The 27,844-nt window shown below is 47.7% G+C and overlaps 1 protein-coding gene and 1 long non-coding RNA gene across 5 annotated transcripts in view; one reads left to right on the top strand and one right to left on the bottom strand.

Moving 5' to 3' along the window:
• The window catches only part of LOC123390995, a 41,700-nt gene extending 29,463 nt beyond the window's left edge, over nt 1-12,237 (top strand). Inside the window, exons 3-4 of one of the 2 annotated variants that reach the window (XR_006605625.1) lie at nt 5,273-5,366; nt 12,053-12,237. This is a non-coding gene — a long non-coding RNA (uncharacterized LOC123390995). The remainder of the gene's footprint in view (nt 1-5,272; nt 5,367-12,052) is intronic. The other variant, XR_006605626.1, reaches the window with a different exon arrangement.
• The window catches only part of BCO1 (beta-carotene oxygenase 1), a 35,935-nt gene extending 8,671 nt beyond the window's left edge, over nt 1-27,264 (bottom strand). For 2 of the 3 annotated variants that reach the window (XM_004753930.3, XM_004753933.3), the window contains exons 1-6: nt 23,157-23,455; nt 14,227-14,356; nt 12,485-12,632; nt 10,769-10,916; nt 8,135-8,355; nt 5,442-5,699 (exon numbers count right to left, since the gene is read on the bottom strand). In XM_004753930.3, coding sequence (XP_004753987.2) covers nt 5,442-5,699; nt 8,135-8,355; nt 10,769-10,916; nt 12,485-12,632; nt 14,227-14,356; nt 23,157-23,415 — 1,164 coding nt within the window. In that variant the 5' untranslated portion in view covers nt 23,416-23,455. Of the gene's footprint in view, nt 1-5,441; nt 5,700-8,134; nt 8,356-10,768; nt 10,917-12,484; nt 12,633-14,226; nt 14,357-23,156; nt 23,456-26,862 lie in introns of those variants that run through there. The other variant, XM_004753931.3, reaches the window with a different exon arrangement.
• Nucleotides 27,265-27,844: the final 580 nt, after the last annotated feature.

Raw genomic sequence — 27,844 nt, 5'->3', positions numbered from 1 at the left:
TGGAGCAAGTCCAGGTTAGGCAATGAAGAAGTAAGACTGAGTCCCTGCCTTCATGGAGGGACTTTACAGGCTGAGAATTACTGTTATGGCTGACTTCTTCTCATTTAAATTTCTCTCCACTTTCCAAATTTTTCAAAATGGAATTTTATAATTAAAAGGAACCTATTTGAATGAGAGCAGCTTTTTGCCGGGAAGGGGGACAGATTTGCTGCATCCTAGCAGTTGCAGTGCAGGGGCCCTTTGAGATTTGTTTAGTTCAATCCCTCAGTTGACAGAAGAGGAAAAGAAGGCCCAGAGAAGGAAAGAGGCCTGCCCACAGCCACACAGAGGGAAGGAGAGTCTGGGCCCTTCGCTTCGCAGTTCTTCTGCTTGGAAGCAAGAACACTGTAGGCAAGGCAGGTGCTAAGGCCATGAGGCTGGCCCATTCCCATTCTGGAGGTCTCTGCGCAAATTCTCCTTCCCCAGCAACTCCGTCTGCAATGTTGCCAAGGGATTTGTCCTGAGCTGTCATTATCTCCTGTATGGAGCTTCTTCCTTCTTTTATGTTGTCTTCCCCTTTTAGACTGGGACCAGATTTTGTTTGGTGCATGGCACAGAGCTGAAAGCACACACCGGAAAGTAAGCACTGAATGAATGAGCGAATGCATGACTCAATAAGCTTTCCTTCCACTGTCAAGGTGCAAAACATGTACTGTGCAGGGATGGTTGTAGGAATTAAATGAGATGAAATGCGTGGAAAAAGTCACCCGGCACTCAGCACGTCAGTGGTATCTTGTAAACAGCAGCTCTGAGTGCGTCCACCCGTACGTACCGTATCACAGACCAGAGGAGGCTGCCTTGTGCTTTGCTAAGTCACCTGACAGCAATAGGCCTGTTGTGCATGCCCTGGGCTTGCGTCGCAGGGAGTCCGTCTACAGAGACATCTTCTAATTCCAGCCTGAAACTGGTCAGACTGGTTGAGGGATAAACTGAATTTTTCCACACAGCAGTAATGAACATGACTCGGCTGCTTTTGGTGGCCACGTGTTCAGCTTTGAGAAGAGTTTTCTAGCCCAATGTCAACAAGATCCAAGATCCTACAGTTTGCTTTGAAATCCCTCAACTTGAGGGAACTCCCGGAAGCAGCAGCCATCGTGGTAATTCCCCAAAACACTGGCTTTGGGGTTTGGAAGCCCGGTCTGTGAAATCGGACTCTGCGGGTTTCTGTGTGAGCTTGAGCAGCAGCTCCCCAACCTCAGCCCCTAAGCCTCCCTGAGCCTGTTTCCTGGTTTGTAAAATATGGGGGCAATTCATTACTTTTTGATGGGTGGTGACATAAGTGGGATTGCTTTGGCTGATACCTGAAGATTATGGTTACAATTAAATAATAGTCATGAAAACACCTGGTCCAGGGCCAGGCACATCATAGTCAGTAACTCAGAGCCAGACCGCATGCATTCAAATCCCAACTCAACCTCACAGATGTTCTTGCAATGTTGGGCCACTTACTCTGTAGTCATGTAATAAGCAACACAGAGGGATGTCCTACTAACGAGGTGAGAAGCATACAAAGCATTTAACAGTTCCTAAAATTTGCAGGACCCAGGACAAGAGTGGAGACCCACCAACCCTGCGTCTAAATACACTGAGCACACTGTTAAGTGCGACACCGTTCTCTCCCCCATCTTGATACAGAGACCTTCATAATGTGGAACTGCGCTGTCCCATACGGGAAACACTGACCACATGCGGTTATTTACATTTAACTTAAAATTATACAATTAAACATCCACTTCCTCAGCTGCACTGGCCACAGTTCATTGGCCTGTGTGGCTAGTGGCTACTGCATTAGACAGAGAATGTTCCATCATTGCAATGGATTCTTTTGCACAGTGCTGGTCTGGAAGAATGTGTGAATTTGGAATTCTAGGACTCCTTGGAGTTCCGAGCCAGAATCGGGTGGCAGAATGAGGGCCAGCCTCCTCTGGGCCCAGGTTCTTCCCTGCCCTGTTTCTTCTCACTGCCCAGATTCCCCAGCCAGCACCACCAAGCCAATAGCTAACCCTGGCCACCTCATGGGTCTGAGGCCAGTACACCAGTGGCATAGCCTGCTTTTAGGAAGAGAGAAGCAGGATTTGGAAGGCTATTTGGGCAGAGAATTTAGGGATCCCAGTAGCTGGTTCCTGGTTGAGGCAGGGGAAGGTACCTCTCTGGATGGGCACAGGTCTTGGGCCCTCTGAACTCCTCAATATGTGAGGAAGGGGCACTGCCAAGGAAAGGCTGGATCAGCAGCCCCTCCCCCAAATGTCAAGATCAGAGCAGGGGCAACTCCTGCTGGGGTCTAAGAAGAAAAAAGGCATCTAACACAGGGCCTGACACATAAGGAGCTCTCAGTAAATGGCAGCTTCTTCTATTACTAGATCTTTGTTTTTGAATTTGGGGTCAAGACAAAAACCAAATCTACCGAGCCAGGAATTGAAACTACCTGTTTTAAGTCCTCAGTGCCTCCGCCCATGACGGCCCCTTACACATGGCTAGCTGTTGGAAGGGAAGGCGAGTGCTTATGAACCCACCTAGAGGCAGTGCTCCGAGCCCCGCAGGAGGAGGGCAGGGCAGCCACCCGACCTGTCTGTACACGTCCACGCCCCTCCCAGCCCAGCCCCACCTTAGACAACCCTGTGCCACCCTGCATCAACAGGCCTAGAGTGCCAAGGGGCCCCACCTTCCTTTGACCCCAGCTGGCCCAAACACAAGAGAATCTGGGGCAGCTGGGAGGTCCCAGACTTTTAAATATACTTCACTACTGCGCATTCTATGCGGAAAGCACTTCCACTTGGGAAATGTTCCAAATGCTAGAGAGAGACCCGTGTCCTTTTAGGGAACCCCTGTCACATTTCTCACCCACTTACCACTCGTTCATGGATTTATAGTAGTTAGGAGTTTAATGAGAACCCTCTTGAGTGCCAGGCCCTGTGACGGATTTAAGGGATAAACAGCTGACAAGACCAAGAGCTTGTCCAAGCTTTCCCAGGGCAGATGACTGAACAAGCTCATTTACCTGGGACAAATGTCCAGCAAGGAAATTCAGGTGATATCAGAACTTACAAACTCTTCTAAAGGGAGTGATGATCCTGACACCTAATGGCTGAGCAGGAATTTGCTAGACTTACTGCAAATTAGAAGCCCCTGCAGGCTGAGACCATGCCCCGCCCTTCCCCAATCCCCACGGCCCAGCCCAGGTGTGGTCTCAGAGCCCCCCAAGCTGAGTCCAACCTGAAGCCCAGATGGGAAGCGAGGCCTGATACAAAGAGGACAGTGTTGCAGGCAGAGGGACAGTGACTTGCAAAGGCCCTGGACTGATGGGTGCCAGAGAAACGTGGCGTTTCCCACCATCTGTCCTAAAAAGCCTTTGGATAGGACAGAATTAGAGCTGCCAGATCTGGACATGTCTGCCATCTGTTCAGCTTTTCGATTTCAATATGCAGGAGGGCAACTTGAAAGTGAAGCAAGAAGACGTTTTAAGGGACAATAAATAGCAATTAAACAGCGTGGCCAGAGCTACCCTTCCCAAGGTTCACACTTCTTTGTTAGTTTCAAAGCAGTAGATGGCTCACACGGCAGCTTTTCAAAATATACATGCTGAACTTCTCAGCCTGGTTCCAAGGAAGCGAATCATTTTTCAAGCATGATAAAAGGTTATAAAATCCCTCGGTGTGTGGGCAGTGGGAGGGAGCGTTTCCTTTCTCTGTTTCATCCCTGGGCTGAGGTCAGTGTGAGGCAGGGCCAGGCCTCGGGATTTGCCACCTGTGTGCTCTGTGACACCCCCACTGTTTCCTGGAACCAGGAGACCAAGCAAGGCACTGCAGTATGGTCCAGAGAGCAGGCCACAGAAGGCAGTGCCATGTTATGACTTTATGGAAGGTAGCTATTCATTCAATAGCCCTGAACCACGTGGGGAGGAAGTTCATTCCATTTCTCTTCCAGTCTTTCTGACTGGGTCAAGCAGAGCATCTCAGTGAGGTGCCACTATGTCTTTAACACCTCATACTTCTAGAACTTTCTTTTTAACAAAGAAATTAACTCTTGGCAAGCAACAGTATCTGGCTAGATCTTCAGACCTCTGCTAATCATGGCTCTGTCCCTGGGTGCTGTGTGACTATGTGCATATTCCTTAAGTTCTCTGAGCCTCAGTTGCTTTACCTATAAAATGAGACTCATGTGAGGACCTCTCCCATAGGTTGTTTTGATCCCTAACTGAGGCAAGGAAAATAAAATGCTTAGCAAAGTAGCTGGCACATAGAGTGCATTCAGTAAATAGGAGCCATTAAAATTGAGTTGAATTGAATTTGCTTTCATTTAAATTAATTAAGTCATGAAGTCAGTGAGTTCTGGAGCCAGGAATCTCTGAAGCCTCTGAAACCAAGCCCGGAGCCTTGGTAGCATCACCCTAATTGAGGATAATGTCTGGCCTAGTGGTCATTTTTAATGCAAGAAGGGGACTCATCACCAGCAGGCATTAGGTAGGTGAATAGTGATGAATCCCAGTCTGGAACTGCCATGCAAATGTTTAAAACGATGTTGTAGAAGAATACTGAATGTCACGGAGAGATGTTTGGATATCCACATAAGTGGAAAAAAGCACTGCACAAAACAGTACATGCATATTCCACCATGAAAAGGAAGGAAGGGCTGGTGTGCGCTGTGGCGGAGACGGGCCTCGGAAGCACGGTGTGGAGGGAAGCACCTGGCACGTGTGGGCCGTGACTGGAACAGGCAGGGCCTCTGAGACAGGAAGTGGATGAGTGCTCACCTGGGGCTGCGGGAAGGAGCCAGGAAAGGGGCTAGAGGGAGGCATGCCAGGTTTTTTCCCGGGCTAATAAAAAGGTTTTAAAATCCAGTTGCTGGCACAACTCTGCCAAGTTACTAAAAGCAGCTGTATGGTGCATTTTAAATGTATGGTGTGTGGAATTATCTCTCAATAAAGCTGTTAAAAATTCTCCGTGATTCCCTTCTCTAAAATTAAGCAATATATAAAATATAAATATACATTTCTAAGTTTTAGAGAAGTCCTACTACACAGAATTTTTAACAGCTTTATTGAGACATGTATCCATAGGCAGGTGTATCATATACACATAAACACAGACACATCAACATGTGTGTCAGTATGTCTGTTTGTCTATCTACTGAGAGCAACAGAGAGACAGGTGGGAGGCAACAGAAATATATCCACAATAGGTTAATGGGATTTTTGTTGTTGTTGTTCCTTTTTACCTAATTGGTATTTTCTTAGGTTTCTATGTTGAATATGCACCACTTTAGGAAAAGCAATGAAAGCCTGTTTTTGTCTTCAAGAACAGCTCATTTGGGATTTCAATGTCAATCAAGTGAGTATCAAAGTCACTCCCCACTGGGGCTCACGACTCCCTGGGAATGGCAAGGGTCCCCTTCCGAGCCATTACCTTGTCCACACTGAGGGGCACGGCGAACCTCCTGAGGGTGGGGATGGAGGTGAGCCTGCAGTTCTCCTCAAAGTCCTGGTTCAGGTTGGCCAAGTAGAAGAGCTCGTAAAGGCTGCTGTCCTCGTAGGTGATGACGTCAAACAGAAGGCAGCCATCTTCCTCGTAGGCGTTGACGTGATGAAAGACCACCATTGGGTCCGTGTAAAACTTGGTGGGCAGAGGCTTCCTGGTCCTCTGGTCAATGACATGAATGTAAGTCTGAAAGCAGAGGCACATCCAGGGGTCAGCTCTCCCTGTGCCGACATGGCACAAAGACAGTGGGTCAGGACAAGACCCTCCCATGCCGTCCACTAGCACGTGACCCTGGAGCATCCCCCTCCCCCAGAATTCCCTGCTCTCGCCGGTCCCTGATCACCTCCTTCAGATGGAGCAGAGGGAAGCTTTGCTGCAGGGGCCTCTGCATCCCCAGGAGGACAGAGTCTGGGGGAAGCCCCTGAGGGTACACCGTCCCTCCCTTCCTTCACTTGACTGTGACTCCAGGCTGGGATGAGCTTGGTCCCTGGCAATGGCATGTGGGGGAGAAACTGGCCAGTTCTCTAGACCCCCCTGGGTCTACCCACAGCCAGGGCCCCTAAAACCCTAAAATCACACCAGCCCTTCTGGGGCCTGTCTCCCGGTGTCCACCTACTGCCTGGTTGGCCAGAAAGCAGTTGTCACGGCAAACTCCCTTATCCTGGGGGCTGCGGTGTGGAGAGACCTGTTCTAGTTAAGGGGCCCACATGGGTATCTGCTCACACCTCTGGGTGTCAAGAGGCGGTATCGCTCTGGGTGGTAATTAGCCATATCTGCAACCCCAGTTGCCTCATCTAAAGTATGTGTGGGGTTCTTTCTTTTGGCAGCTCTGGACTAACCACCCTCCTCCTGAAAGGCAGGGAGGGACTACTCCGGGCTTCGGCCACCTCCTCCCAGCTCATGTGCCTCTTTCTCTCCTTCCCCAGAATCCAGCTCTGAACATTACGTGGAATTACAGAGGAGGAAGGCTTTGACAGTGTGGGAGGTAGGGGTGGTGGGCAGGTGAATACAGAATTATTTTAGCTCTTTTCTTCCCCCATGACCCAAATCCCTGGGTTGGGCACAGGGACTTTCCAGAAAGCTCTCTTCTAAACGCGTTCCAAAAGCTTTTCCCAGGGCTTTCTGCCTGCCGCTAGCAAGGAGCTCGGTCTTCTCACTGTGAAATTCTCTGAGGGCCAAGGAATGTCCAGGGCCTGAAGACCAAACCCAACTCCAGCTGGTCTCCCTGCTGACCCCTGACCCCAGCGTTCATTCCACAAATATAGACGGAGGGGCTAGGACACATCAGACAATTTTTCAGGAACATTTTTCCAGGAAACACAGACTAAAACCAAGGCACCTCTTTGATGGAACTTTTAAGTCCGGTGGGGGAGAGGCCAGTAGTCAATGATCAGATAATGTGCCAAGGACAGTGAGTACTACTGAGAAAAATGAAGCCCGGCACGGGGATGGAGAATCCTGAGGCGGGGTCTGTTGGAGATTGGTTTATCACAAAAGGCCTCAGGGATCTGGAGATTTAGCTGGGACGTGGATTAACTGAGGGAGGAAGCCATCTGGGGAAGAACCTTCCAGGTAGAAGGGACAGAAAATGCAAAGGCCCTGAGGCAGGAAGGTGTTAGGCTGGTTTGAGATACAGGAAGTCCAGGAGGAGGCTGAGTGAGCAGGGAGCCAGTGGTTGGGATGTGGGCCTGTGAGGATTTGCAGGCTGGTCAGTGACGTTTTTGGATCTTTTTCTTAGGAAGATGGGAAATCACTAGAATGTTCTGAGCAGAGGAGGGACCTCACTCTCCTCCCTGAGAAGAAAGGAGAGGTCTTAGAGCTGCATAGTGGTGGTTCTCTCTGGAGAGGGGACTGGTGGCAGCAAGGGGGAGGACAGGGGACTGACAGGCGACTTCCTCTTCTTGTATACCTTTCGAATAGAGAACACTAAGAACTGCTTGATATTTATCACAGGTAAAAATTTACTCATTTCAACAGGAGGTAAATATATTCATACACACATATCCAAGCACAGATTCAGCCGTATTCATACATATGTGCATGTGCACACACACACTCGTATACAGAGGCATGCACATACACAGCGGGCACACGCACATAGGCACACATCCACACGTGGAACACTCAGATGTGCCTGAAGATGTTTGGTTGTACCACGTGGTGGAATGTTCTATCACTAGGATGTCTGAATCATCTCTAGCACCCTTCCCTGACATTACCCGTTGGCTGCCGGGACGCCGGAAGGGCCTTGTCCATGGACAGTGCAAGCCGCAAGGAGCCCAGATGTGGGTCAGGACTGGGGAGTAGCCCTTGGCTGCCGGGCTGGTGCCAGTGGCCTGGCTGATGAAAGCCAGCTTGCCCAAGGTCACACGCTTTTCAGACAGGGATAGTCTGCTCTACTGACTCAGTGACTTGGGGTCCCAGCGCCCTCACCCCCACCTGGGACCACTCAGCAGGACCATCCAGTTTCAGAACACTCTGGAAGGCTGGCTGATGAATCTGGGGAGACTACATGGTAGCTCCCACCCTAGCTCCCTAGGAAAACTCCTGCATGCCAACCTCCGTGTCAGTCGGCTTCCTGGGCCATCCTCATGTGGCTGGGGGTCCCAGCCAGGCCTTACCTTGTCCTCCTTGTGGAAGGCCAGGCAGGAGGCCCAGTTTGCTCCCCGGATGTACGCGGTTGACATTTTGAGGATATCCAGCTTGAAAGGCTGCTCAAGGAAAACGATGTGGTTCTCGGTGACTCCGAAGCTGTGGTAATAGCTCGGGGAGAGTAGGGAGCGGGAAGTGATGGAGCAGAACACCTCCGTGTGCTTCAAGGGGTTGGTCCCCTTCTTGTCCTCTAGAGAAAGGCAAGCCTCAGGAGCAGCGCGGGACCTGGCCGGCCCCAGGCCATGCCCCATCACCTGCTGCTGAGCCTTTCAAACTGACCGGATCAGAACCTCTGGGTGAGAGCAGACAAGTTAAACCAGTGAAGGAGTTGCTGCCCGCCTGACACAGGGGCTCTGAGTGTTCCCACTTAGGCCCGCCTGCCCTGCAAGACCTGGTGCTACAATCGGAAACCACCGAGCCCCAGAGCCAGGCCTCCGGGCCAGGAGTCTGCACGACAGCCTGGGCGCCCAACCCCTACCTGTGTTCCGAACAAACCCGCTTTTGCATCAAGGTTTGTTCAGAAAACAGGTAGGGGCTGGAGAAACCTGGGCCTTCTTTATGCGGGGTGCATGGCTGCTGCCGCTCTTGAGCCGCAATGGCTCTGCTGAGGAGTAGCAACAGGGACCACGCGTCTGCAAAGCCTCAGATACTCGCTCTTGGGCCCTTTCCAGAAAAAGCTTGTCGGCCCCTGCTCTGGAACAATACCTCTTCATACCCATGGATCACCAGGGATCATGATCGAAGTGTGGAGTCTGATTCAGTATGTGGGGCTGGGGTGTCAGATTCTGCATTTCTCTCAAGCACCTTTATAGGCCGGCTCCCCAGGTTTCAACTTTGGTATTTTGCTGAGGACCAGAATTTGAGATGTACCTCATCACAGGGTTTCCATGAATTTCTCTTTGTGCTGACCATTCAGAAACACCTAGGGGTGAGACTAAGCACCCACTGTGATAAGGGGCTATTATGCCTCCTGTGACAGTGAAAGGAGACTGTGTGATCTGCATTTTACAGGTCGGAAACAGGTGCAATGGAATATGGTCAGTCGTTATGGCCCAAAGCACACGGTCAAGCTGAGAAGACACAGCCCTCTCAGCCCGGCCACCTCCTCTGTTACTAGGGATAATAGCACTCACAGAGTGGAGAGAGAGAGAACAGAATGAAATCATGAAGTAGTCCACGCAGCTCGTCCTGCTTCCGTGTGGCAAAGAAGTGAAAAGTACTTGTTCCCCGTCAGGATGAGTCACTGCTGGCCAAAAGGCCTCCCCGCCCAGGCCTGGGGCTGGTTCATAATGAGTTATCTGCCAGCGTCCGCACCTTTCTTGTGGCCACCTGTGCGCACCGTAAACAGCTGGCTGGTGGGAGGGATGCTATGGGGTTGTGGGGTGGTTCTTTTCTTCACAAAACAAATGGAGCACAAAGCCAACTGAAATGGAAAGCACCCTGGCCTAGGAGGCAGGACACAGGAGTGAATCCCAGGGAAGCCACCAGGAGGCAGCAGGGGCTCAGTGGGGGAGCTGCTGGCATGGTGCTGGAGGCTCCTGTGAGCTGTGTGACTGTGCGACCTTGGGCCTGTCACCTGATCCCCCTGGGCCTATCCTCTTTTGTAATATGATGTGACAAACTTAAATGCCTAGGCTATCCCCAGATCTGACCTTCTAGGAGTCTGACGGGACCCTCTATTCCTTTATCGGCTTAATTCATGGGAGTTTCATTTAACAAGACTACTCACTGGGCCTTCTGACCTTAGGGGCTCACATCTGCCAATAGAGACTAGTAAGAAGCTCAGGAGGTTCTACAGGACTATGAGGGAGGGGACCAGCAGGGATCCCAGATGGAAGCCAGTTTTCCTGAACTGGCAGGTCAAGCCAAGTACCCTTGTCATTCTGCCCCATCTCCTGAGCCCTGTGCAACCACCCTCAGAGGACTGGTGTCCTGGGTATGGTTCCCAAGAGGTTCCTGGACAAACAAGGGTGAGAAGCCTCCTCCTCTCAGGAACATGAAATCACAATTGACTTGGGCTTTGCGCCAGGTTCCTGGCCTAAATGGGGGAAGGTTCAGAAGGCCCAGAGAATGGGGTGAGGGGTCGGCAAGGTCTGAAGGTCTGAAGAAGGACTGAGCTCCCATAATAGCACTAGGAATCTGGCTTTAGGGGCTGGAGGGAAGTGGGCAGTACAGCTTTAGCATACAAAGTCATGTTAGAAAAGTTAAAAAAAAACGGATGGAAGGAAGGAAGATGGATGGAAGGAAGGATGTCTGATGGGCAGGCAGGCGGATGGATGGACAGATGGAGGGACGGATGGATGGATGGACAGACAGACAGATGGGTGCATAAGTAAATGGTGCACGAATAATGGATAAATGAATGAACCAATGAACTGGAGCCTAAAGAAAAGCAGGTTAGAATAGAGAAGGAATTAGTTCTTTCAAAAGGAAGCCTGGCAGCATCTCTTTTCCCCTGAAGAAGAAAGGTGTGTTCATGGTCATCTGAATCACCCATGAGGGAAAGTGTCAGACTGAGTCTTGTGTCATCAGTAAAAATCAGAACTCTTCGGAGGTAGCCACCCGTGGCATCTGTCCTTCAGGATATGCCCAGCATGACCTACCTGGTACAGCGGCAGGGATCCTAAAGACCACATATCTTGTCTTCCCCTTGTCCATGATGGATGTGCCCATGTTCAGAACATTTCCGGCTGCATCATAATGGGGATGTGCTGTTGCCAGATTTACAGTCACGTAATTGCGATAGTCAACCTGCAAAATGAGAGCCACCTGGTTTTAAAAATGGGGGAAGGGTGAAACATATGAAAAGCACCTGCTTCTAGGTTCAGAGAGATGATGGCGACTTTTGCCTATCTCCTGATGGAAAAATAAGGCAGACTTCACCTTAAAAGAGGATGTTTACCAGTGTGACCTGATATAGCCTCATGGGCAGCCTCCTACAGCACAGAGAGCATAGAGGGGGCAGGGGAGTCTGGGAGCTGCGGGTGTTTTCTGCGTTTGTTGCAACCCTGCCCCCTGGCCCTGCTGGGTGTCCTCAGCATGGTGACAGAATGCCTCACCACAGAGCAATGACCTGCACAGTGGGGCAGCCTTCAAGCTAATCTTAACTGCTGCTTTGTGTCTTTCTGGTTACCTCATTTAAATTCTCCCCCTTTTGCATGCCACAGAGGCATAAATCTCCAGGCCTCTCTTGTAGATTATTCTGAGAACAGAGAGTTACAAAAACACTCCAGTCAAAGCCCACAACAGGGCACAGCCACAGAATAATGCCGGGCTGGGGGACCAACTGCTCTCCCCACCTCCCCCAGAATAGCATGACCTCCAGCCAAAAGTCAGGCAAGGCTTCATTCTCTGCTACTATTTCCTCTCTGTGACTTTGTGGAAAGCATACATCAGTTGGACCTATGCCGCCTAGCTTAAAAGGTGCTGGACATAATTTCACAGCTAAGAAAAGCATTCCCTTTAACAGATCTTTAAAATGTACTGAGAAGACACTGAGGCTTTGATTAGCCAGCTAGAGAAAAAATGCATGGGTCTATTGATTTTCACGAAAATGTTGACTTGATTCTGCCCAGGAAAGGTATCTGCTTGGACGTTTATTTTTGTCTGCTTGCTCTCTGCCTAAGGCCTCCCTCTTCAGGTCAATACAAGGTAGGGCTGCTCCAGTCCGGGCAATCCAGTACATTCATTCAAACTCCTATTAAGATCCCACTCAGTGCCAAGACGGTGGACACTGTTATGAGTTGAATTGTGTCTTCCAAAAAGATATGTTGAAGCCCTAACTCCTGGTACATATATTTGGAAGCAGGGCCTTTGTAGATGTAATCAAGTCAAAATGAGGTCATTCTAGATGGAGGTGGCCCTAATCCAATGATTTATATCTCTAGAAGAGACTGGAGTGATGCATCTATAAGCCAAGGAACGCTGAGGATTCCTGGCAGTCACCTGAGACTGGAAGAAGCCAGCCAGCATCTTCCCCTGGAGCCTTCAGAGACAGCATGGCTCTGAGAACACCCCAATTTCAGATTTGCAGCCTCCAGATTCATGAAAGAATAAATCTCTGTTGTTCTAACCTGCCTAGTGTGTGGCACTTTGGTTTAGTAGCCCTCAGAACAAACACAGACACAGAGATGAAACGACATGGCCCCCACCCCAAGGGAGCTTAGAATCTAGTGCTAAGTGCTGTGCTGGGGAAGCTCAGGATCCAATGGCAGTAAAGGAGAGGCTGTCCCATGAATTCCTGCAGGCTACCTGGCCCAACCCAGGGGTTCCCTCCCAAGAACTAGGAACTGATGTGGTTATAGTAGATTCACTGGTACCTTCTCCAGGGTCTCCAGAGTCTGTGGGTTGATTTTCCTGATGTAATTGGTCTCTGTGGTCGCATAGAAGTCTTCTCCACACTTCATGATGTTAATCAGGCAGTTGTCTGTGAAATCGGGGATGGTATGGGACAAGTAGGAGAAAGCTCTGTGGAGGAAAGCGGATCAAGAGGAAATCAATGTTCTGCTCAAGATGGCTTTAGTTTTAGTCTTCCTATCACTTAAAATGATCTACTTCAATTAAGGGGGAAAAAAGTTCCAAGTCCTAAAGGATCACTTGTGGAATCTGGAGGACTTGGAGATTAGGCTGCCTAAAGATACCACCATACTGAACTAGCTAAGAAGTGAGTCATCTGGGACAAGAGGGCCGCCAACTGAACCCTCTTGAGCGCTCAAAGATCCAAAGGTCTCCCACACCAGAGACACCAAGAGCTAATAGGCTGTTCTGAAGTATTTTAAGGAGTTCCACAGAAATCGTATGTACCCTTCCATAATGCTCCCCTAAGGCTAGCAAAACAGCTAATCCTTGCTTTTGGAAGGAATAAGAGTCCACAGTGGACACTCTGAATTTGTCCAGGAAATTAGTTTAGGGGTTTTTTTGTTTGTTTGTTTTTTGTTTTTTAAAGAAAAGCAAACAAATGGTGAGAGGAAAAACTCATCATTACTTTGATCAGAAGATCCTAGATCCATGTGTTGGTTAGTGCTCCCCCTGCTGGCGAATAGTGAAGCAGCAAAGCCGCCCTACAGGTGGTGGTTTTGCGGTTTCCGCCTGCCCCTCCCTGCCTGGCTCCTCCCCCGCCTGCAAATGTCAGGATCTTGGCACTGGATGCCCTAGCACTGGATCCTGAACTGGAAAGATGACGTCAGTCCAGAAAAGCAGGAGCAATCTTCCATCTCCAGACCAGTCTACTGCTAGCACATTTCCTAACTCGTCGATATCCGAAGAGTATCAGGAAGGAGATTCTGACAGCGGGTCTGATTCCCCCGCCAACTGTTTAATTGTCAAGCTTGTAATACATTCATAGTCATCCTAGCCCAGATGATCTGAAATGTATTCAACTAAAAAACTTTCCTTAACTTTTTCTCTCATTTGCCAGTTTCCCACCTCACAGATCCTCCCACTTTCTCTACGCACATACAAGCAAAAATAAATCCAGATTTCTTCCTGCCTTTTTACACAAAACATAGCTTATCATATGCTCTTTCTGCACCTTATTCCGCCCTGTGTCCCCCACTCAACAAGGTACCAGGGGAATCTCTCCATTCAGCACATAGGGAGCAACCTCATTACCCATCCTGCCTTTTTTTTTGCTCCTGCCTGGTATTTTCTTGTACAGTTTCACTCTTATTTATTTAACTATCCTTCTGTTGATGAACATTTGGGTTGTTTTCAGTTCCTCATTATAACAAATGATGCAGCTGTGGATAACGTTGTACATCTGCCATTCCAGACACAAGCAAGCCTATCTCCAGACTGAAGAGAAGGTGCATTTATAATTTTGGGGGATAATTCCAAATTGCTCTCCTATCAGCCATATGGAAAAATACCTAATAATGTGTCAGATGCCATTTGCTTCTCTTGCTATCAGTGATCAAGAACTGCATGGCATAGAAAGGCAAAGCCTGCGCCAGGTAAATGTTTTCATGCACCCTACAGAAAGGGTTGTCAGATGAGTGGATCCTGGTTGTTTTTACCACTGAGGATATCGAAAAACATGACCAGATTCAAAATGGACAGTTACTTGGAAAATATATTTTTGCAGGGGTCCGGATAGGCCATCGTTCCAAACTCTGACACAACAATCCTGTTGGCCTCGATGTTGGCTTTGTAGGTGTCACTTCTTAGGTATTTGCTCCTGTAACAGACTTCACCTGAAAGAGAAGACACAGAATCAGCCCAGGCTGACAGCTTTACGGAGTTTTAAGGTCGATTTAAGGCATTGTAGGGGTATTACAGAAGGAAAGGTGAATTCACTAGGACAGTCCCCTTTAGTGTATACCGGATACAAAGAGCATTTGCGGTGAGCTCTCACACACATTTCCTCACTGGAGACAATAAATAATATGGCAAGGTAAGTATCCTGATGAGCTCCATTTTACACAGCAGGGGACTGAGGCTCAGGCATGTTCAGTTGCCTTGCCAAGAGGTGCTGACCTGGCCCATTGATCATCTCTTCCATCATGGGTCTCTTCTACCATGGATCATCTCTTCCCTCCAGGGAAGGTCCAGATTTGGAGGACGGGTCCAAAGGCCTCATATTTGGGCTGGGTTTCTCCAGGACCTAGTTCTGCCCTGGAAAACTTCCACTGGTCATTTCAATTCCTGGAGTGACATTTGATACCTACTACAACCAGAGGATGACCTAGCACCCAATTCCCTGTACAGTAGAGGATCAGTATCTTTGTGGATGTCTAATTCATGCAGACAACGAAGAGAATCTAACTCACTGCATAAAAGTTGGACCTCTTGACCAGTTCATCAAGACCAACCTGAAAATGTTTGGAGGGTTCTAGTCCAGTATTAGGTTCCTGTGGTTATTGTAACAAATTGCCACAAACTTAGTGGCTTAAAAATACACCAATTTGTTATCTTAGCGTTCTGGAAGATATAGCCTGAATGGATCTCACAGGGCTAAAGAGCAAGGTGTCAGCAGAGAATCCGTTTCTGACTTTTCTAACTTCTAGAAGTTGCCTCCATTGCTTGGTTTGTGGTCACATCACTCTGACCTCTGATTCTATTGTCATGTCTTTTCTGACCCCCTCTTCCCTTGTGATGACCCCTGTGATTCCACTGAGCTCCCCTGGATAATCTCCCCACCTCAAGGTCCTTAACTTAACCACATCTGCAAAGACTCTTCTACTTTGCAGAGTAACATAATATATTCATGGGCTCCTTCTGGAAGAGAGAGGAGATTAGAGCTGGGGGAGAAGAGAGGAGAGAGCTAAGGACGCCCATCTGGAAGCGGATGGATCAGGAAAGGCTTCCCGGAGAAGGTGGCACTTGAAATAAACCTTGGAAGATGAGTAAAACTATTTGCCTACCATAGATTGGGGAGTTGGCAAGTAGGAGAGAGTAGTGCATTTCCATTCACTCTTCCTTGAAAGTGTGGAAGCAAAGGCCTGGAGGTGGGAGAGGCACCCCACCTCCTACAAGAGTTGAGTGAGATGGCCTTCGGCATGAGGCAAGGGCTTGGGAGCAGTAGGAATGGGATGGGGTTAAGGGGCAGGGGCCTTCTTGGCATATCTGAGGACTTCAAACCATTTGGTGGACAATTTGAAACCTCTAGGTTTTTATTTTTTTATTTTTTTTTTTTAAATTTTATTTATTTATTTGACAGAGAGAGATCACAAGTAGGCAGAGAGGCAGGCAGAGAGAGAGGAGGAGGAGGAAGCAGGCTCCCTGCTGAGCAGAGAGCCCGATGCGGGACTCGATCCCAGGACCCTGAGATCATGACCTGAGCCGAAGGCAGCGGCTTAACCCACTGAGCCACCCAGGCGCCCGAAACCTCTAGGTTTTTAAATTTTTATTTAATTTTGCTGTTAATTAGCAAGTGACATGTTGATTTTTCCCCACTCTAGAATACATTGGTTGCTGTAATATAATATATGCTTCCAATGCTGGGACAACTATAATATGCAAAAAAGTAGTGTCCAGGTCATATTGACATTTCATTCCCATAAAACAAGCTGATAAGAGAAATATCCATCATGTATCTGCTGCCATGACGATGGGCTTAGGAGAGAACACCTTCCCAAGAAATTCTTGTCTGGTGACTTTTTATATTTAAGAAAGGAAACAGAGCTAAGAGCTAATATTTTATTGTGCACATGTGTGCTAAGTACTGTGTGGACACTTTATGTGTATTTTTTCTGGTTAAATTCTAAAATATTAGAAATGTTATCAAATACACCAACCAGAAATATGTTCTTTAGGGGGAAAAATAATCAACCTAATGTAATTTGCTAGTGAAAAGCAAAATAAGACAAAATTTAAACAACAGTTGAAGGTTTCAAATTTCTTACCAAATGAAGTATAAGGGGCTTACACAACTTACGGCCCTGCAACCCATCTCCAGTGAGTAAAATCGAGGCAAAGACAGGTTAAGTACCTTGCTTTAAGCCACACAGCTAGGGAGGGGAAAGCTGGGTTTAAAGCTGACACAGCCACCGCCGTCAGTTTGACCATTCCATCTGATCCTGGTTATTAAAAACGCACCTATGGAAATGTGCTACCATTACTGTGTGGCTTGCTGAAGCTTCACAAACAGAACCAACCCATATGAACTACATCCTCATTTACAGACAGAACATGAGAGCCCCCTGGAGGCCCCTCATAGCTTGTCCAGTCTCCGTCCTGGAGAGCTGCTATCTTGACCTCTAATAGCCTTAAGTAGTTTTGCCCTTGGAACTGCGTTTTCATTTCCAGACCCAAAGGACACAAGCATCCGTTTCATTGGTAAGGACTCTAGTCTGTGCACCTAGATGGAAATAATAGCAATAATGGCGATGCTAGTCTTCATAAAATTGGAAGAGACCATGAAAGACCTCCTAGTTCTTTCTCTAGACTTTGGGAGGTAAACTGTGTGCCCAGGGGCAGATAGCCACCTATCCTCTTCTCAAAAGTCTTTTTGAGGGTGACTGCTGTGAAAATAACTATCACTGAGCTATTTCAGGAGTGGGGGCTCTGTTCTGGGGCTGCAAGAAGAAACCGGGAGGAATGGCTTTGGTTATCCCGGCCCTGGGTTCATGTATTCACCCAGTATCTACTGATCACTTCAGTGGGCCAGAAAGTGGGGGCAAGCAGGGCAGGCACATCTCTACCCCTGAGAGGATTCAAGTCTCCAGGTGGTTATGAATTCTGCTCTATCATCTACCAACCATGCACTAGACCTTGTGTCCGAGTCAAGACTTGGTCCTCTCTGCCATGAGGTAAGGATATGATATGTTCCTTATGGAGTTGCTGTGATGCTTAAGGCCCGTAAAGAAATCAGCACATAATAGGTGCTCAATAAAAGCTATATACGCTATTGAGATGCACTGGGTAGAGTGGGTGGGCTTCGGTTCTGGGGTAAGTCCTAATCCAAGCCATGTGACTCTGTGTGAATCTCTTTACCTCACTGAACCTCAGTTTTCTCAGCTAGATATTAGGGATCCCATAGCCCTCTCCAGTATAGGATTGGCAGTTTTAAATGAGATGGGAAGATACAAGGAGTTTGGCCCATGGGCACATAGCATGTTTGAATTGTCCAACAAAATCTTGGAGGCAGGAAGATGCAGCTGAGGGTTGGTGAGGCCACACACATTGGTCTTTGGTCACAGGCTACACAGACCTTCCTTCACGGCCACCCTGATCTCCCCCTGAGCCAGCCTGTCCTTCTCTGGTCACTCTTTCTGTGGGTCGCCACCTACAAGACACTGGAAAACATGGTTTGCTAAAAATGCTAAATTATGTTCACTTGAAGTGTAAACACCCATCCCAGGCTGGCTGTCAGCAGGTGGCCCATTTCCTATAAACAACCAGTCCCAGAGCACGCATGGAGGGCTCAGGGGCCACAGGAAAACGTGTCTCTGGAATTGCTCAAGGCTGACACTCAGCTCTGAGGCTGAGATTAAAGAAGGCCACCACACATTCCCCAGAACCCTGCTCCCTGCTGAGCCCCAATTAGCTGCATTCCTTCTAAAGGGACATGAGTAAACAGATGTGCTCCTGCCTGGAATCTTCTAGAACTGGGTCAAAGTTTGATATTGGGAGATTTTATATATGTATCTACATCTATCTCCATTTTAAGCAAACTTCTAAAAGGCTAGTTTAGAGCTATAATAATTGAAAAAGCCAGCTTCAGAAAAGGCTAAGTTCTGGAGAGCTCTTTTTGTCTCTAAACTTTGGTGATGCTGGCTCTTAAAATTTACATGTCCGAATCCTTGCGGGACAACTACCTTGCCTCTAAATAAAAAATTATTGACCATACTGCTGAAGGAGCCTTAGGTTCATTCAACTCTCTGCCTGCTTTATAAGAACTTTTAGTTTTGAAGTAATTTTAGGGGCATCTGGGTGGCTCATTTGGTTACATGTCAGACTCTTTCTCGATCCCAGCTCAGGTCTTGATCTCAGGGTGGGGAGTTCAAGCTCTGCACTGGGTTCCATGCTGGGCATAAAGCCTACTTAAAACAAAACAAAACAAAACAAAAACAAAAACAAAACCCCACCCAAACTGAATTGACTTTAGACTTATGAGAAAGAGCACTCCTGTATACCCTTTGTCAGTCCGTCTTCTCCTCCACTCTGTTCCTTTAGTTAAGTCTTTATTGGGTTTTTAAAGCATTTACTTTCCTGGTTTCTGCTGAAGGCCACAAACCATTTTTTATCTTTCTGCTTTCTTATTCCAGTGTTTTCTTACCAGTTTGGCACTGATTCCGGTTCTGTGCTGCACTGTCACCTAGTGCTTTGAAACACTGGCAGAAAAACCTGAGCCCCACCTCCACGGCACACTGATGAACTCGGTCTTAGGTGGGACAGGGCAGAAAGGCTGGAGGTCCACTGTGGAGGTTTTCTGAAACCTGGATGTGCTGAGGGGCCATCTAGGAAATGTGTTAGAAAACACTGATGCTCTGACAGTGTCCTTTAGGATTATGATTCACTCAGCCCTGGGTGGGGTATCAGGATTTGCAACTTTAATCCTAGAGGATTCTGATTAAAGGTACACAAACCATCTTTTGAGAAATAATGGCTTTGTGTTATATGTAAATCAGAGAATCCTGCTCAGCCTTGCTTGTCCTCTTGAATCATGTATGGTAGCACTTAACATTTTTGTTTTTTGCTTCTACTATTGTGGAGTAGAATGGGGAGCCATTGAGAGGTTTGTTTGTTTGTTTTTGAAGATTTTATTTATGGGGCACCTGGGTAGTTCAGTGGGTAAAGCCTCTGCCTTCGGCTCAGGTCATGATCTCAGGGACCTGGGATCGAGCCCCGCCTCGGGCTCTCTGCTCAGCGGGGAGCCTGCTTCCCCTGCTCTCTGCCTACTTGTGATCTCTCTCTCTCAAATAAATAAATAATAAATAATATAAGTATTATAATAATTAATATTACTAGTTACTAATTAATTAATTATTAATAATTAAAAGATTTATTTTTAAATTTTTAAAAAAGATTTTATTTATGTATTTGACCCAGAGAGAGAGGTCACAAGTAGGCAGAGAGGTAGGCAGAGAGCAGGGGAAGCAGACTCCCCGCTGAGCAGACAGCCCGAGGCGGGGCTCGATCCCAGGACCCTGACATCATGACCTGGGCTAAAAGTAGAGGCTTAACCCACTGAGCCACCCAGGCACCCCGCCACTGAGAGTTGTAAAGGAGACGAGAGATGAGACCAGGCTGTGCCACAATAATGTTGGCAATCTGACAACCTCGAAAGGATTGGCTTGGAGAGATGAGGAGAGAGGTAGCCAGCAGGAGGGGGAAGTGGAACAGAACTATGCAATGCTTCTCTCATAAGATTCTGGATGTAGAGAGCTTTGGGTTTATATCTGACCTCCACCACTTCTTAGCTGTGTGCCTTTGGGTAAGTTACTTGGCCTCCCTGGGCTATAAAATTGAGAGGTACCTTCCTTAGGAGCTGTAGTGAGGACTGAGTTGTGGTTGGGTATGAAACACTTGGGCCAGTGGCCAGCAAGCACTCCCTGTAGTGAGCGTTAAAGAGATCAACTGGGAACGTATAGCTTCCTTCTCCCCAAATACCCTTTACCTTGTTTGTGTCATTTGGGCTCCATAAATAGTTTCCTAGTGGTCTCCTAGGCCAGGCCCGGTTCCGGGTGATGAAGACACAATATGAACAGAACAAATATTCTCCTAGGCAGGAGAATGGCAAGCTGATCGTTGTAAAGTAGAGTGTGGCATGTACCTTTGACACAGGCTAGATTCAAGAGCAGAATGGGGAAAGTTGAGAAGACTCTCCATACTTCCCATTTTCCAGCCAGTTCCAGATTATGCATAGAATTGAGTCTTTCATGCTACTGTGTACATATTTTTAAAATTTTCTGTACATTATGTTTTGATATCTTAAAAAAACCTTCCTGCTTGGAGGAGAGACTGTCCTTCCCTGGACTAGTCAATTCTTAGAGGTAGCAAAGGGCCCAGCATATCTTTGAGATGATAACCAATTCAGAGCCAGATCTCCTCCCTCTGGCCCATGTACTCCCAGAGGCAATATTCCGCTGCCTTCATTACCCCAGGGCCAGGTGCCAGGCAACCAGAGACCACCCCCGTAGTCCAAAGCCTGCCAACATGAGCCATCCTGAGCTGTTTACTCTGCCCCGTCTTGTCTTTCCCTCAGAAACCCCAGGACAGGCCATAGCCTATGTGCTTCCCCTGCTCCTGTCTTCTGACTCTGGACCACCCTGGTGCTATCTGCTGTGTGCTGGTGTGACATGCTGTGCCTCCTAAGACCTGTGACTATAAGAGGCTTTGTTCCCAAGCCTCCCTCTGCCTCCTTTTGTGGTCACACCTGACCATCCCATAATAGAAGACAAAACAGCTACTTACCTTGGACAATGAATTTTTAGTTTGAAAATCTACTAGAAACTTTTAGAAAGTCTAAGCAGTGTGGGATAACGTTGGTCACATGCCTGTTTAGCTCACTCAAGGATTTTGGTGGATGGCAGCCATGCTTCTGGAAAGACAGCCATGGCTTGGTCATTCCCTGCTGGTTCTCTCGTCTCCAGAGTCTCTATGGAAGAATGTGGAAGCTGCCAATCAGTAAGCTGTGAGGCTCACTCAAGCCACCTGCCGTTTCTTAGGGGATGAGTTTGGGTGAGAAGATGATCAGGGATGATTGCAAACTTGAACCCTAGACAACACAAGTCAGATCCCAGCCCTACCTCAGCGACCTCGCTTGGATAAGTCACTCAGCCTCTCTAAGTTTCCCATCTCTGCATCTGCAAAGAGAAGACAAGTGTGCCTCCCATGCAGCGCTAATCTGAGCCCCTGAAATGGACCACGAGGGATGTGACAGCCCAGCAAAGCAGGGCCTTATGGAAAAGAAGCCAGTGTACTTTTACCTTCCATGCACACTGTCCAGAACAGTGTTCATTTCCCTAGGAATCACTGGTTAACTTCTGTCTAGGAAAGGAGGGGACTGTTAAGGCTTTGGGCTGTCAGGAAATATGGAACCACCACTCTGTAGCTGAGTTTCAGTAGTATCTGTTAAGTTTTTGCAAACTCAGAGCTCATGGTTTTTACACATGGGGTCTCTATTCATGAAATTTTATAGCAAGACACTGGCCTAAAGTCTGCACTCAAAAAAATAATTGCTGACTGGCTTAGAAGAAATAATAAGCAAATATAATGCTAATGCTTACTGAGCATGTGTTCTGTGCCACGCATTATACCAAGCTCCTTGCATATATTAATGCCTTTAAATTCCATGGCAACTCTGATATCTCCATTTTACAGATGGGAGACAGACACAGAAAGGGTCAGTAACTTGCCCAAGGTCACACATCTGAGGTGCATGTTAGTTAGCTAAGATGAAGATGGGATTCAAACCCAGTGACAATGATGGGGATTTTCAATGTGTTTTGCACCTACCAGGTGCCAGGCCCTTGCTAGATACCCGGCCCTTCAAAGGATCGTGACAGCTCTGCAAAGGGGATCATCAAGCTCTTCTTACTGTGGAGGAAACAGAGGCCAAGGGAGGTGAAGTCACCGACTTGTTGGGCTGGAAGGCGGGGGGTTAAAGAAAAATGTCATCAGGCTGAAGCCCTGGACTCGAACTTCCCCAGCATGTGACCCTGAGCCTGCTAAAGCCCCACGTGACCCTCCCAGACCTCTTTAAGAACTCAGAGTGTGCTGTTGTGACCTACACCAGCACCGTCGCCAACAGCAACGAGTTCACCGTTCACTTCGTGAGCCAGTCACCTGAACCCAGAATTCTGTCTTATTCAGTCATTTCAGTCTCCCCTCTGAGAGAACCAATGAACTGGTTGCTTGAGTGACAGGCTCTCCCTTGCTTGGTGAGCAGTCTCCTCAGCTCTGTGCTCTTCCTGTTTTCATCTGAGGCATGTCTGACTCCAAAGCCAGTAATCTCCTCCTGTTCTCACCCACCTTCATGAGAAGGTGTATCATTTGGCAGGCTGGACTCTCTGAAAGAGCAGCTTGGCACCCTTTCCAGGGAGGTTTGTGTTTGTGCTTGGCTCAAGGATGGCCTCTGCAAGATGTCCATGTCCTAATCCCTGGAATCTGTGGAGCTGTTGACTTAAAGGGCAATGCAGACATGATTATATTAACGATTTTGAGAAGGGAGATGATCCTGGATTATCTGGGTGGGCCCAGTGCCATCACAAAGGTTCTTAGAAGAGGCAGACAGGAGGGTCCGAGAAGGAACTGAGATTATGGAAGCGAAGGAATTGGGGAGAATGAGGGAGAGAGAGCAGGTGTGCAAGAGGCTCTGCTGTTCTTTGCAGATGCAGCTGGGGCCACAAGCCAAGGAAGACAGGCAGCCTCAAGAAACTGGAAAAGGCAAGGAAACGGGCTATCTCCCTGAAGCCTCCAACACCTTGAGTTTAGTCCAGTTTTGACTTCGGAATTCCATAATTGTAAGAATAAATTAGGGCTATTTTGAGCTACTAAATGTGTGGTTGTCTTTACAGCAGCAATCACAAACCAAACCAGTACTCTTACCGTCTCTAATTGTGAAGCTGTGGAGCAAGGCCAGGCCGTCAAACCAATGGTTGTATCTGGTCTCCCCCACTGTGTGCATTCCAGGCCCATTGCGGAGCAGGGTGCCCTGCAGCCATGGGGGAATCCTGCCTGTTAAGAGAAAGAGTGGTTTCCAGTTTTCACATCTCAACCAAAAAGCTATGAGACGTGGCCATGGAAAGGAACTGAGGTCACGATCCCAACATGACTTGTAATACCCACTCATTCCTTCAGCACTCATTTCCAGAAAGGGTAGGATATGCCAGCACTGAGGATACGGAGAAGAACTGACGTCATCTCTGTCCTCAAGTTGCTTACCACCCACAGAGCAGATGGATGAACAGACTCCCCAACCACACCACAATAAAGGAAGGCAATGTGACAGGCTCAGCAAGGGGGCTGCGTGGAACAGAACCTCACCCCCAGGTAGGGTTAGAGCAGGAGGGTGGGGAGGCTGAGTCTTGAGGGGGAGTAGTTATTGGCCTCGCAAAGGCATGAGGAAAGAACATTCTAGAACCGTGCCGTCCAATATGGTAGCCACGTGCCTCATGTGGCTACCGAGGACTTATAACCTGGCCAGTCTGCACAGAGATGTACTGGAGACTTAAAATACACACTGAATTTCAAAGGCTGCTAAGTATGAAAAAATATATAAAATATCTCATCAGCAATTTTTAAAATATTGATTACATGTTGAACCTATAATATTTTGGGTATGTTGCCTTAAATGAAATATACTGTTAAAATTAACTTCACCTGTGTTTGTTTTTGTGTTTGTTTTGTTTTTACTTTTTTTTTTTAGTGTGGCTATTAGAATTTAAAACTATGCATGTGGCCTGCATTTTATCTCTGTGGAATAGCACTGCTCTAGAGGTAGCCTGCTGCAGTAGACACTGTCGATGCCCCACCCTTGTCCTCTTGGCACTGACCTCTCCCTGAAGGTTACTTTCTGCCACTACCTGCAGCTCTCTGCCTGAGGGCTTTGTTTTCATGGCAGGAGCTGCTCTGCCCACACACTAGGCAAGCTAGAACACCTTGGCTTTAATGTCCCTTTAAGTGGCTGTCACCCAATGATGGATGGGGAGTTGGACAGCGCATGTGACCACTTCCTTGCCCCCAGTTGGGACAATATGAAGCATGTGATATACTATGCCCAGAGGGCTCAGGTCTGATGGCTCACTTTATTGGTTTTATTGGTTTCCCTCCCAGTGTTTCTTGGGATCATGTCCCAAATTAAACTACTTACATCTGAATTCTTATCGCTGGGGGAACACGAACGGAGAGATCAAAGACCAGCTCAAAGACCAGCAGATGTGCCAGTTGTTTAGCAAGACTTGTCTGTAATTTTCGAGTGAGGAAGCGTAAGTATTGAGGCTTGAGCTAAGCATGAAGCATGACAAAAGTCAATGAGACCACACCAAAGGTGTGGATTAGAAGGTTAGCAGAATGGCACAGCTTGGCCAGTTAAGATAGGGAATGAGAGGATCAGATTTTTGTGCATGTGCAATTTTTTTCTTGAGAAAAAATTCACATAACAAAAAAAATTACACCATTTAAAAGTATGCAATTCAGGGTTTTTTAAATATATTCACAATGTTATGCAACCATCACCATCTAGTTCTAGAACATTCCATCACCCCGAAACAAAGTCTTGTCCTCCTGACAGCCACTAATCTACTTTCTAAAGATCTACCTCTTCTGGACAGCTCATATTAATGGAATATGCTCCGATTTGGGGTTTCAAAAGTTGTCTCTGTGGTGTAGAGCATGGCAGGAGGAGGAGCCAAGAGGAGGCAGGAAGACCGAGCGAGGATGGAGAGAAACAACAGAGAGCTGGAGGACGCGGAATGGGTAGGACTGGGAGCTTGAGTGAATATGAGGCAGAGGGTCCCACGTTTCTTGTCCTGGGCAACTAAGTGAATAGCGGGGCTCTTCACAGAGACCCAGATGCAGGAGAAGGTGCAGGTGAGGCAGAGCAGAGAGAGGGGAATCTGAACACAAAACCCCAGACAGAAGGATGTGCCAGGCACCGGTGGGGGGTGGGGAGCAGGTGCATTAAATCATATTGTCATTGACCCTATGTGGTAGGTACAGGCAGACTATTTTACACAAGAAGGAAGGAGGCAAGAAATGCTTAATTAACTGGCCAAGGAGGTCTCAGAGCCAACAAAGCACTGTCCAACATGAAGCCTGGACATGGCCTTCATGGGCAAATGTGGGACAATCTTTAGTTAACAAGCAGCCAATGGTTAGATTTGACCCTGGACTGGAGGCCTGGACTGAGGATTGGGAGCACGTCCTTCATGGGCCGCCTGGCCTTGGGCAAGTCACAGCCCCTCTCCAGCCCTCAGCTTTGCTCAAGGAGGAAGGCATGATTTATAGCAGTGGTTCTCACACTTGGAAGCAACCAGAGGGCTTGTAGAAACACACATTGCTGGGCTCCACCTCCAGCGTATCTGATTCCGTGGGTCTGGAGTGGGCCCAGGAATTTGTGATTGTAACAGACGCCCAGGCGATGGGGAGGCTACATACAGGTGTGGGGTGGAGGTGGGGAGAACAACTCATGTGGATCCAGGGGTCCACTCAGATCTGTAGGTTCCAGGATTCCGGCTTTCTAAAATTGCCAATGATTTCCGTGCAGCCATTAAACATAAGGCTTATGGGCAGCATGTTTATGGTGTCCCAGAGCATAAAAGGGTAGGTATTGGAGGCTCTCTTTTCTAAAATAAAATATTAATTGTAAATAAACTTGTGTTTTTGAAAAAAAACATTTGTCGTCTATACAATCTCTTTAAGTAAAAACTTAAAGTGCTCCAGTATTAGGAATGCTTGAGATGGAAATACAGCTGATTTTATTGCCCTGTGCTCCCATTAGCATATCCAAGTTTTTATATACGTGCATATACAAAACACACACACATAGAGATCATACGTTATCTTTGTAATCAGAGAAAAACACACATAAAAGCTATTCTTTCAAAAGCCTTCCAAGGCAATTCCTTGGTTGAAAAGTTCCCATGTGACTTCCTCACAGAGAAATGCTCACTTGGGAAAAGCCTCCAGATCCAGGTATCTGAGGATGAAAGCACCTGCGTGCCTGAGACAGCCACGCGCCCTTCTCAGGGGCAGCACAGAAGGGGAGAGAGCCGGAGGAGTAACAGATGAAGAAAATGAGACACAAAGCCCTCTAAAGGACTGTTCTGGTGGAGGGTCCCACTCTGGGTCTGTTTGACTTACGGCTCTGCGGGTACCCCAAGGCCCCGGTCACACCTGTGAGGACATCAAGGTACGCCCTACATATGCCCCAACCCCGCATGCACACGCAAAAGTGGAAGCCCATGTGCGCCTCTCATGCCATTGATAAGGTAACTTAGGGCGCACAGATTTGCACAAAGGCTCCACCTGCTTGGAACGGGCCATGCTCTGCAGAATCACTCCATTGTCTTCATGCGGTCAGAGCATCCTCAAGTAGTGAGGATGACTCTCCCTCTCCCTAGAAACGGTTTCTGTGTATTAGAAGCACACCTAGATTTTCACAGAGAATACATCTGGATTGTGGATCATTCCCTGCTATAGACTGCATTCCAGATTTTCCAAAAATAATTTACAGTAAATATTACCTTTATAAACTGAAAAAAAAAGTGTATGTCTAAATATATGAGAGCCCGTGTCTGTACGAAATGCTTACCTGTCACTTTGGCCCTCACAGGTTCCAGCTGCTCCTTCTTATTTCTGCCAAATATTATATCCATGGCATGGGGCGCTGAGCAGGGGTGATACGGACAGTGCGCAGACACTCTGCTGTGTTCCAGGCAACCGATCTTCGATCTTTGGTTCCTTCTTTTCTTTCCTTTCTGCTCTCCAGCAGCTTCCTCCTACATCTCCTTCCCTCCTGTCGCCTGGAGAGCCTGGTATCTCTTCTCACACAGCGGGGGCTGTGGGAGGGGGGCGCGGGAGGAGGCACGGGCTGCGCTTTGGCTGCTGTTATTTATCTGTGGTCAAAGGTCAATTCCCTAGCAGGAGTCCTGTCTAATCTTTAACCCTCCTACTGTAACCCCAACTCCCTTTCCAGTTCCACATCTGGCTTAAGCAAGAAGAGCTATTCTTCTGCTGGGTTTAAACTGGCAGGATAATTCGGTGGGTGCATTCTGCGCAGGTATGCAGCCTGAAATAATCCAGCCCAGGAGGTGGAGATGATTTATGATCAGAACAACAGGAGAAACTATCAGGGCCTGGGATTAGGGGGAGCCGAGAGCGTGTCAATCGTGAGAATTCCTTCTGCACGTGGTAGGAACTTCTTCGGCAGAGAGCGCTTTTTGTCTTGTTTTGAATAAAGGTCCCTGAGCCTCCCCCTCCTTAAAATATCATATTCAAGATATTATTGAAGTATACCTAGAGTAAAATGCACAGATCTTAACTGTACTTCTTGATGTACTAGAGAGATGTCTATGTACATGCAACAGTCAACCCAATTCATATTAGAGTGTTCCCATTACCAGAGAGCTCTTTTGTGATTCTTTCTGGTCAATTTCCAAACCCCACCCTCCAGAGTAAACCCCGATCTGATTTCTTTCACTAAAGATGAGTTTTTTTTCTGTTCTTGAACTTCATATAAGTGAACTCATAATAAAACCTTTTACCAAGTTAAAAAAAAAGTCATATTCAAAGAG

This window comes from Mustela putorius, unplaced genomic scaffold (genome assembly GCF_011764305.1).
Source record: "Mustela putorius furo isolate JIRA1106 unplaced genomic scaffold, ASM1176430v1.1 tig00000174_pilon_pilon_pilon, whole genome shotgun sequence".
NCBI lineage: Eukaryota > Metazoa > Chordata > Mammalia > Carnivora > Mustelidae > Mustela > Mustela putorius.
This window is presented reverse-complemented; position numbering and strand designations above follow the sequence as displayed.